The sequence below is a fragment of the Crinia signifera genome, chromosome 6 (genome assembly GCF_055691185.1).
Source record: "Crinia signifera chromosome 6, ASM5569118v1, whole genome shotgun sequence".
NCBI classification, from domain to species: domain Eukaryota; kingdom Metazoa; phylum Chordata; class Amphibia; order Anura; family Myobatrachidae; genus Crinia; species Crinia signifera.
Genome location: NC_139222.1, coordinates 5452474 through 5463045, shown reverse-complemented (window position 1 = coordinate 5463045; position 10572 = coordinate 5452474). Strand labels below are relative to the sequence as shown.

General features: G+C 46.7%; 1 protein-coding gene across 1 annotated transcript; it reads left to right on the top strand.

Moving 5' to 3' along the window:
• The first annotated feature begins 6 nt into the window (after positions 1-6).
• LOC146009877 (uncharacterized) lies at positions 7-10098 on the top strand. Its single transcript, XM_083150456.1, has 2 exons — positions 7-115; positions 6054-10098. The coding sequence occupies exon 2, from the start codon at positions 6158-6160 to the stop codon at positions 8129-8131; it is 1974 nt and encodes a 657-aa protein (XP_083006582.1). The 5' UTR covers positions 7-115; positions 6054-6157; the 3' UTR covers positions 8132-10098.
• The last annotated feature ends 474 nt before the right edge of the window (positions 10099-10572 follow it).

Sequence of the window (10572 nt, the reverse complement as noted above, 5' to 3'; positions counted from 1 at the left end):
ACGGCGGCCATTTTGATGTAGTCTGCAGGGAGCAAAATCACCCGGATTTTGGGTTATAATACGGCTGCTGTGGACGGAGACCGTTTCCGGCTCCGATGCTTTGTCCCTGGAAGAGGTGATTTATTATTATTAACCTCAATATTATTGTTATTATAATATTATTATCAGTGTGTTAGGCGGGAGGATGTGGATAAATATATTACTGATGATGACACTGCGAGTGTCAGGTGCCTATAAGGTGTCAGGATGTCACTGTCTATCTCTCCATGCAGGATGGGGAGTATATAGAGGAACACAGGGGTCTGTACAAGGACGTGATGATGGCATACCTCCCAACACGACCCTCTCCTTCAGGAACACAATGCTCTGCTCCTGGGCTTCCCTGGTAATGTATGATTGCCATCACCTGTGGTGACACCTTTCTTATCAGTTACCTAGCTCCCCACAGGTGCTGGTAATCCTACATTATCCATACCTCCCAGCATGCCCCTCTCCAGGAGGACACAATGCTCTGTTCCTGGGCTTCCCTGGTAATGTATGATTGCCATCACCTGTGGTGACACCTTTCTTATCAGTTACCTAGCTCCCCACAGGTGCTGGCAATCATACATTATCCATACCTCCCAGCATGCCCCTCTCCAGGAGGACACAATGCTCTGTTCCTGGCCTTCCCTGGTAATGTAGGATTGCCAGCACCTGTGGTGACACCTTTCTTATCAGTTACCTAGCTCCCCACAGGTGCTGGCAATCATACATTATCCATACCTCCCAGCATGCCCCTCTCCAGGAGGACACAATGCTCTGTTCCTGGGCTTCCCTGGTAATGTATGATTGCCAGCACCTGTGGTGACACCTTTCTTATCAGTTACCTAGCTCCCCACAGGTGCTGGCAATCCTACATTATCCATACCTCCCAGCATGCCCCTCTCCAGGAGGACACAATGCTCTGCTCCTGGGCTTCCCTGGTAATGTATGATTGCCAGCACCTGTGGTGACACCTTTCTTATCAGTTACCCAGCTCCCCACAGGTGCTGGCAATCCTACATTATCCATACCTCCCAGCATGCCCCTCTCCAGGAGGACACAATGCTCTGCTCCTGGGCTTCCCTGGTAATGTATGATTGCCAGCACCTGTGGTGACACCTTTCTTATCAGTTACCTAGCTCCCACAGGTGCCGGCAATCATACATTATCCATACCTCCCAGCATGTCCCTCTCCAGGAGGACACAATGCTCTGCTCCTGGGCTTCCCTGGTAATGTATGATTGCCATCACCTGTGGTGACACCTTTCTTATCAGTTACCTAGCTCCCCACAGGTGCTGGCAATCCTACATTACCAGGGAAGCCCAGGAGCAGAGCATTGTGTCCTCCTGGAGAGGGGCATGCTGGGAGGTATGGATAATGTATGATTGCTAGCACCTGTGGGGAGCTAGGTAACTGATAAGAAAGTTGTCACCACAGGTGATGGCAATCATACATTACCAGGGAAGCCCAGGAGCAGAGCATTGTGTCCTCCTGGAGAGGGGGATGCTGGGATTTATGGATAATGTATGATTGCCAGCACCTGTGGGGAGCTAGGTAACTGATAAGAAAGGTGTCACCACAGGTGCTGGCAATCATACATTACCAGGGAAGCCCAGGAGCAGAGCATTGTGTCCTCCTGGAGAGGGGCATGCTGGGAGGTATGGATAATGTATGATTGCCAGCACCTGTGGGGAGCTAGGTAACTGATAAGAAAGGTGTCACCACAGGTGCTGGTAATCATACATTACCAGGGAAGCCCAGGAACAGAGCATTGTGTCCTCTTGGAGAGGAGCATGCTGGGAGGTATGGATAATGTATGATTGCCATCACCTGTGAGGAGCTAGGTAACTGATAAGAAAGGTGTCACCACAGGTGCTGGCAATCCTACATTACCAGGGAAGACCAGGAACAGAGCATTGTGTCCTCATGGAGAGGGGCATGTTGGGAGGTATGGATAATGTAGGATTGCCAGCACCTGTGGGGAGCTAGGTAACTGATAAGAAAGGTGTCACCACAGGTGCTGGCAATCCTACATTACCAGGGAAGACCAGGAACAGAGCATTGTGTCCTCATGGAGAGGGGCATGTTGGGAGGTATGGATAATGTAGGATTGCCAGCACCTGTGGGGAGCTGAATAACTGATAAGACAGGTGTCACCACAGGTGCTGGCAATCATACATTACCAGGGAAGCCCAGGAGCAGAGCACTGTGTCCTTCTGGAGAGGGGCATGCTGGAAGGTATGGATAATGTAGGATTGCCAGCACCTGTGGGGAGCTAGGTAACTGATAAGAAAGGTGTCACCACAGGTGCTGGCAATCATACATTACCAGGGAAGTCCAGGAACAGAGCATTGTGTCCTCCTGGAGAGGGGCATGCTGGGAGGTATGGATAATGTAGGATTGCCAGCACCTGTGGGGAGCTAGGTAACTGATAAGAAAGGTGTCACCACAGGTTCTGGCAATCCTACATTACCAGGGAAGGCCAGGAACAGAGCACTGTGTCTTCCTGGAGAGGGGCATGCTGGGAGGTATGGATAATATAGGATTGCCAGCACCTGTGGAGAGCTGGGTAACTGATAAGAAAGGTGTCACCACAGGTGCTGGCAATCATACATTACCAGGGAAGCCCATCAGCAGAGCATGGTGTCCTCCTGGAGAGGGGCATGCTGGGAGGTATGGATAATGTAGGATTGCCAGCACCTGTGGAGAGCTGGGTAACTGATAAGAAAGGTGTCACCACAGGTGATGGCAATCACACATTACCAGGGAAGGCCAGGAGCAGAGCATTGTGTCCTCCTGGAGAGGGGCATGCTGGGAGGTGGATAATGTAGGATTGCCAGCACCTGTGGGGAGCTAGGTAACTGATAAGAAAGGTGTCACCACAGGTGCTGGCAATCCTACATTACCAGGGAAGCCCAGGAACAGAGTATTGTGTCCTCCTGGAGAGGGGCATGCTGGGAGGTATGGATAATGTATGATTACCAGCACCTGTGGGGAGCTAGGTAACTGATAAGAAAGGTGTCACCACAGGTGCTGGCAATCATACATTACCAGGGAAGCCCAGGAGCAGAGCATTGTGTCCTCCTGGAGAGGGGCATGCTGGGAGGTATGGATAATGTATGATTGCCAGCACCTGTGGGGAGCTAGGTAACTGATAAGAAAGGTGTCACCACAGGTGCTGGCAATCCTACATTACCAGGGAAGCCCAGGAACAGAGTATTGTGTCCTCCTGGAGAGGGGCATGCTGGGAGGTATGGATAATGTAGGATTGCCAGCACCTGTGGGGAGCTAGGTAACTGATAAGAAAGGTGTCACCACAGGTTCTGGCAATCATACATTACCAGGGAAGCCCAGGTACAGAGCATTGTGTCCTCCTGGAGAGGGGCATGCTGGGAGGTATGTATAATGTACGATTGCCAGCACCTGTGGGGAGCTAGGTAACTGATAAGAAAGGTGTCACCACAGGTGATGGCAATCATACATTACCAGGGAAGCCCAGGAGCAGAGCATTGTGTCCTCCTGGAGAGGGGCATGCTGGGAGGTATGGATAATGTATGATTGCCAGCACCTGTGGGGAGCTAGGTAGCTGATAAGAAAGGTGTCACCACAGGTGCTGGTAATCTTACATTACCAGGGAAGTCCAGGAGAAGAGCATTGTGTCCTCCTGGAGAGGGGCATGCTGGGAGGTATGTATAATGTAGGATTGCCAGCACCTGTGGGGAGCTAGGTAACTGATAAGAAAGGTGTCACCACAGGTGATGGCAATCATACATTACCAGGGAAGCCCAGGAGCAGAGCATTGTGTCCTCCTGGAGAGGGGCATGCTGGGAGGTATGTGATGGAGAATCACTGGCCCCAAATAGCAGCGGGTAAGAACCGGTCATTGTCCTGTGCAGTGCATGTGACATCTGGTGTGTAAGGGGACCTTCTCATGTGTACACTATACAACATGAGCACAGTGGTTGTAGATAATAATAATAATATCTCTTGAGATATCTTCTGGACTTGAAGACACAGGACATCAGGGTTGCCTACCCTCCTGGAATGTCCGGGAGGGTCCTGGAAAAAAAAAAGGTGGGCAACCCCCCCTGATCGTGGCTTCCTCCCCCCTGACCACGGCATTTAAATAACCTGATCTGCCAATCTCCAAGGAGGGCGCAGGGCTAAAGTGTCATATTCGTGTCATATTCGTGTCATTTTTAGCCCCGCCTTCTCCGCAGAGATTGGCAAATCATGTAATTTCCATCCTAGGGGCGAGGCTTAATGATGTCACATTCAAGCCCCGCCCCAAAACTCCTGCTGACAGTCTCTTCTCCGGGCTTCTCCTGGAGAGACTACAAAAGTCGTCAACCCTGCAGGACATGTGTCAGGATGGGGGCTGGGTGAGAAAGAAAACCTTAGCCTTTGCCGCCCCTTATATGTCTCATAGTCCCCTCTGTATCAATCTCTCTGCCTTTTCCGTACCTCTATACAGTAGCACAAGGTGATGTCAGAGGGAGGAAGAACAAGGTGACATCAGGGGTAAGTAGTACAAGGTGACATCAGATGGGAATATAGTAGAACATGGTGACATCAGAGGGAAGTAGGACAAGGTGACATCAGGGGTAAGTAGTACAAGGTGACATCAGATGGGAATATAGTAGAACATGGTGACATCAGATGGAAGTAGGACAAGGTGACATCAGGGGTAAGTAGTACAAGGTGACATCGGATGGGAATATAGTAGAACACATTAACGTTAGGGGGAAGTAGGACAAGGTGACATCACAGGGAAGTATAGTAGAACAAGGTAACATCAGGGTGAAGTAGGACAAGTAGTGAGAGGGAAGTACAGTAAGACAAGGTGATGTCAGCGGGTAGGAGGACAAGGTGACATCACAGGGAAGTATAGTAGAACAAGGTAACATCAGGGTGAAGTAGGACAAGGTGATGTCAGAGGTAAGTAGTACAAGTAGTGAGAGGGAAGTACAGTAAGACAAGGTGATGTCAGCGGGTAGGAGGACAAGGTGACATCACAGCTGAAGTCAGAGGTAAGTAGGAAAAGGTAACATCAGGGGTAATAGTACAAGGTGACATCACAGGGAAGTACAGCGCAACAAGGTGACATCACAGGGAAGTACAGCGGAACAAGGTGAGATCAGAAGGTAAGCAGAACATGGTAACATCATGAGTAAGTAGGACAAGGTGCTGTCAGAGGGAAGTAGGACAAGGTGATGTCAGAAGGAAGTAGGACAAGGTGATGTCAGAGGGAAGTAGGACAAGGTGATGTCAGAGGGAAGTAGGACAAGGTGATGTCAGAGGGAAGTAGGACAAGGTGATGTCAGAGGGAAGTAGGACAAGGTGATGTCAGAGGGAAGTAGGACAAGGTGATGTCAGAGGGAAGTAGGACAAGGTGACAGTAAAAATGTTAATACCCAATTGAACAACATGGCTTAGAGAAAATATATAGAAGCTCGTGGGCGGGCAGAGGTGCTGGTGCCAGGACATGGCCACATCATTCATCATGCCTACATATGGAACGATGTGTAGGCATGACACGTCATTTATCTTTCTGCATGCTGAAGGGATCAGCAGGCTCAATGAACGACCCGCAGGCACCTGCATCAGATCTTCATCATGCCCAAACACTGGAAGGTTTTAAACGATTGGTCGTTCCAAACAGTCAAAAAAAAACATATTGTTTAAAACATCTTACCACGTGTGAGCACCTTTAGAACTGATATGTGTGTCTATCTGTCACATTTTATTACATGCATATGGTCAAACAGTCAACAGATTGTCAACGTTAAACTTTTGGTGACATCCTAGTCATGGTCAACCACCTGGGTACCATAGCCAACTCCCAGGCCCTGTGTTATTAGGGCAATATTTAGGAAATACCTAATTACCTGCCTCTGTCTGGCCGCAGCTAATGGCCTGTCCCCCGTAGAGATGTCTAAGAGGTAACTGCGATGATCATACACGTGTTCATTTCAAACCTTTGTTTAGTTCAACCACAAAATAGTAACTGTCAATTTATTTTCTACAGATGCGCATGAGAACAGAGCATATGAGGCCACATTGTCCAGTCCGACAGCGTCGTCGAATGCTGTAAACTCAAAGAAATATCTGGAAATATATAAACCAGAAGAGATGCCAAGATCACATAGGAGAACAGTGACCGGTGAATCAACTCCATCTGAAAGAGAAAGTCTCACCAATATTCGTACCCAAATATATCATATGCAATATACATCTACTCGTAATAAAGCGGAATCCATATCATGTGATGGAGGAACCCACAGAGATGATGACATTTATACACCCACAGATCATGCACCGCATACATCTACATATATTAAAGAAGAACCGGTCTCATCTGATGGAGGAACCTCCAAAGACATTGACACTTATATACCTATAGATAATAAACCAAATACATCTAATATTAAAGAGGAACCGGTCTCATGTGATGGAGGAACCCTCATAGAACATAACCAGTATACATCTACCCTTAAGGAGGAACCAGCCTCATGTGATGGAGAAGACCTCACACACACTGAGAATTATACTCCCACAGGTCTTACACAGGATACATCTACTGATATTAAGGAGGAACCGGTCTCATGTGATGGAGAAGACCTCACACACCCTGATAATTATACTCCCACAGGTCATAGACCAGATTCATCTACTCATATTAAGGACGAACTGGTCTCATGTGATGAAGAAACCCTCATAAACTATACCCAGTATACATCTACTTTTATTAAGGAGGAACCGGCCTCATGTGATGAAGAAGACCTCACATACCCTGATAATTATACTCCCACAGGTCATACACAGGATACATCTACTCATATTAAGGAGGAACCGGCCTCAAGTGATGGAGAAGACCTCACACACACTGATAATTATACTCCCACATGTCAAACAATTTATACATCTCATATTGAGGTGAAATCGGTGTCATGGGAAGGAGGAACCATAAGAAACAGTGACTTTTGTACATTTCCAGATCATATACAGGATGCATCTACTCATATTTTGGAGGAACCAGTCTCATGTGATGGAGAAGGGCTCACTGGTACTGAAATATTTACACCCACAAGTGATGCCTGTATAGAAGATCAAAGAAAAAGGAAAAAGTCAGTATTAACAGAATCTTTGGAACAGGTTCACAATTCAGCTCATTCTGGACATCAGATAAGTTATAGTGAAGGAACATCTTATGAAGATGGGAACTCCTTTAGAGATTTGTCAAGTCTTGTTGAGTATCCGAAAGCATACCTCAGAGGGGAAGAGTTTGAATGTTTCCTGAAGAAGCGCCAACCTGCTCCACAAGAAAGTACCCCAACGAGGGAAGAACCGTTTCAGTGCCCAACATGTGGGAAATGTTTTAGAAAGAAGTCGACACTTACTAGACATCAGAGAATGCACACAGGATATAAACTGTATGAGTGCCCCGAATGCGGCAAATGTTTTACTTTCAATTCCCAACTGATTGCACATCAGAGAACCCACACAGGCGAGAAACCGTACGAGTGTTCGGTGTGTGGCAAATGTTTCACCGACAAGGCAGCGCAATCTGCCCATGAGCGCATCCACAAAGGCGACAATCTGTGCGTGTGTTCGGAGTGTGGCAAAGGCTTCGCCTTCAACTCCCAACTTCTAACCCATCAGAGGACTCACACAGGGGAAAAGCCCTACAGGTGCTCGGAATGTGGGAAGTGTTTCTCCTACAACGCCCATCTCGTCGCCCACCAGAGGACTCACACCGGAGAGAAACCGTTCGAATGCTCAGAATGCGGCCAATGTTTTCCTTACCATACCCAACTTGCTACGCATCAGAGGACTCACACCGGAGAGAGGCCGTTTGTGTGCTCGGAGTGTGGGAAAAGTTTCAGCGTCAAGACCTCGCTGGTCACGCACAAAAGAACGCACACGGGGGTAAAGCCCTTCGGATGTTCGGAGTGCGGGAAGTGTTTCAACGAGAGGTCAACTCTTGCCGCACATCGGAGGACGCACACGGGAGAGAAGCCGTATGTGTGCTCGGAATGCGGGAAGTGCTTCATGTTTAAGTCATCCCTCTCTTCACATAGGAGAATTCACTCAGAGGGAAAATAATGGACAGTCATGTATCCTACACATACCACCAAGGATGGAGGACCAGGTCAGTACCCTTGTGACATCAGGAACCCCAGTCAGATATTGCCTTTCTCCTCTGAACATTAATCTACAGTGTGTAAGGCCGGAATAGAAGTCAGATGAGTATCATACTACAACAGGTTGCTGCTGGAGACCTACAAGATACTCCAATACCTCCTACGTATGTATACTACTAGCATCAATTACACATATTTTGTGGAAAGGCTGGACTAGAAGTAGTATACATCATAAAAGACTGAACAACACATAACATATAACTCAATGATTGGACAATAGGAGAGGCCTTTCTTCTCAATAAAGAAGTCTTAACATAAGTGGCCTCTTTTGGTCCATGGTATCTGTCTGTGACCCGGAAGTCCATCTGCGCATGTGCAGAGCACGGCGTCGGCCGCAGGGCATGCTGGGAGGGATCCGTGACGGATCCCTCACACATCGCTGCGGTAAGAAGCCCATAGGCTTCTGCAGGGAATCACCAGCTTTTGCTGTGGTGACACGGCGGAGGGGGCACAGAGCATACAGAAATGCGTTAAAAACCCAGATAACGGGGTTTTTACCGCATTTCTGTTTTAGAGAATCTCCCCCTTAGCGTGAAAAAAATATCAATGTTATTTGCTGTTCGGTTTTATATATTGTATATGAGACTTAGCATTACTATTTAATTCTAACACAAAATATGTGTAATTGATCTTATTTGTCTAGCAGGATATGTTTTCAATGCTCGTTTTTATCTGCAACCTTGAATTTCGTATTGATCAGAATTTCACCCAGTATTATTATTATTTACTAAATTATAAAAAATCAACCTATGAAATTGTTGCAAGAAATGGTATGTAATTTGCTTGCATTTTGATGCAACTCCCTCAGAGGGTAAAGGTGGACCTGCCCAGAGGATCTCACCACCTTGCGATAGGGGCTTTATCAGCCCCCCCCCCCCCCCCCAGTAGTAATGCAGTGATCGGCATCTGGCCTAGGAGGTCTGGTACGGGTAGAATAAGGTGAAGACAGAAAGTCATTGAAGCAATCAAAAGTCAATCTGATAGTGGTAACTATCTCCTTCACCAATTATCTTATAAGCAGATCTTCTTCTCGATCTGGAGAATTTCATGCTGCATGGCCATGGACACCTTGGAATAGACGATCTGCCTCATATTTTATGGAATAAACCTTCTCCCACTCTCCGAATTTTCAGAAGTTCTGGTTGCAGCTGTGGTCACCTAGGAAGCAGATGAATTTCCTGGGTCCAGTAGCCGAGCTGATATTAATCTGTGATACAACCCCATTTTGGGTTCCGATTCCTCTGTATCACTAACGGTACAGCGCCTTTGGACGATATTGATTGTTTAATCTTCAGGACATGATGCGGAAGTAGGCTGGCGCAGTGTTGGCATTTAAAGAACTGTTCAATGTGGGAATCCTTTTAACAATATGTAAATAGACTCAATGGCCCAAAATTTATTAAGATGGGATATCTATTACACAGGGATGTTGCAACATCCCATGTGAAATGGAACTCCCATCTTAGAAAAATGTCCCCCGATGTATTGGTATGTGGCCCTATTACATGCCCTATGAGTTTGCTGAAAATCAAAGTAAGGTCAAATGCGATACTTATTTATAATCATGTATCAACATTATTGTCCAATTAAAAGTAAATCTGACCCCGTATTTAATATTTCATGTGTAAATAAGCTAAATTATTATTATTATTTATATTTTTTTATACTTTAAACTTTCGCTAATCCTCTCAATGAAATCTTTAATCTTTCACTCTGGCTCATTTGTACAATAACCTAGTTTTATATTTCTGTGGTATATATGTATATAGTGATAGCACGGAACGGAAAGATTAGACAATAGCGTTTAGCGTATTGCATAGTGTCGCCATCTGATTCTGTCTCGTCTGTAATAAAAGTAATGTGTTGTTAATCAAATTGTCTTTCTTGGTGTATTTAAAAGATGGCTGCATAAGAAGAGAGATACAATAGAATAATGGGTACATAAGAGAAGGGAGGGGTACATAAGAGAAGGGAGAGGTCCATAAGAGAAGGGAGAGGTCCATAAGAGAAGGGAGGGGTACATAAGAGAAAGGAGAGGTTCATAAGAGAAGGGAGGGGTTCATAAGAGAAGGGAGGGTACATAAGAGAAGAGAGTGCCCATAAGAGAAGGGAGGGGTACATAAGAGAAGGGAGGGGTACATAAGAGAAGGGAGGGGTACATAAGAGAAGGGAGGGTACATAAGAGACGGGAGGGTACATAAGAGACGGGAGGGTACATAAGAGACGAGAGGGTCCATAAGAGAAGGGAGGGGTACATAAGAGAAGGGAGGGCCCATAAGAGAAGGGAGGGCCCATAAAAGAAGGGAGGGGTACATAAGAGAAGGGAGGGTACATAAGAGAAGG

What these genes read in the sequence shown, in the direction of transcription:
- LOC146009877 (XM_083150456.1), top strand. Translation starts at nt 6,158, where the DNA reads ATGCCAAGATCACATAGGAGAACAGTGACCGGTGAATCAACTCCATCT.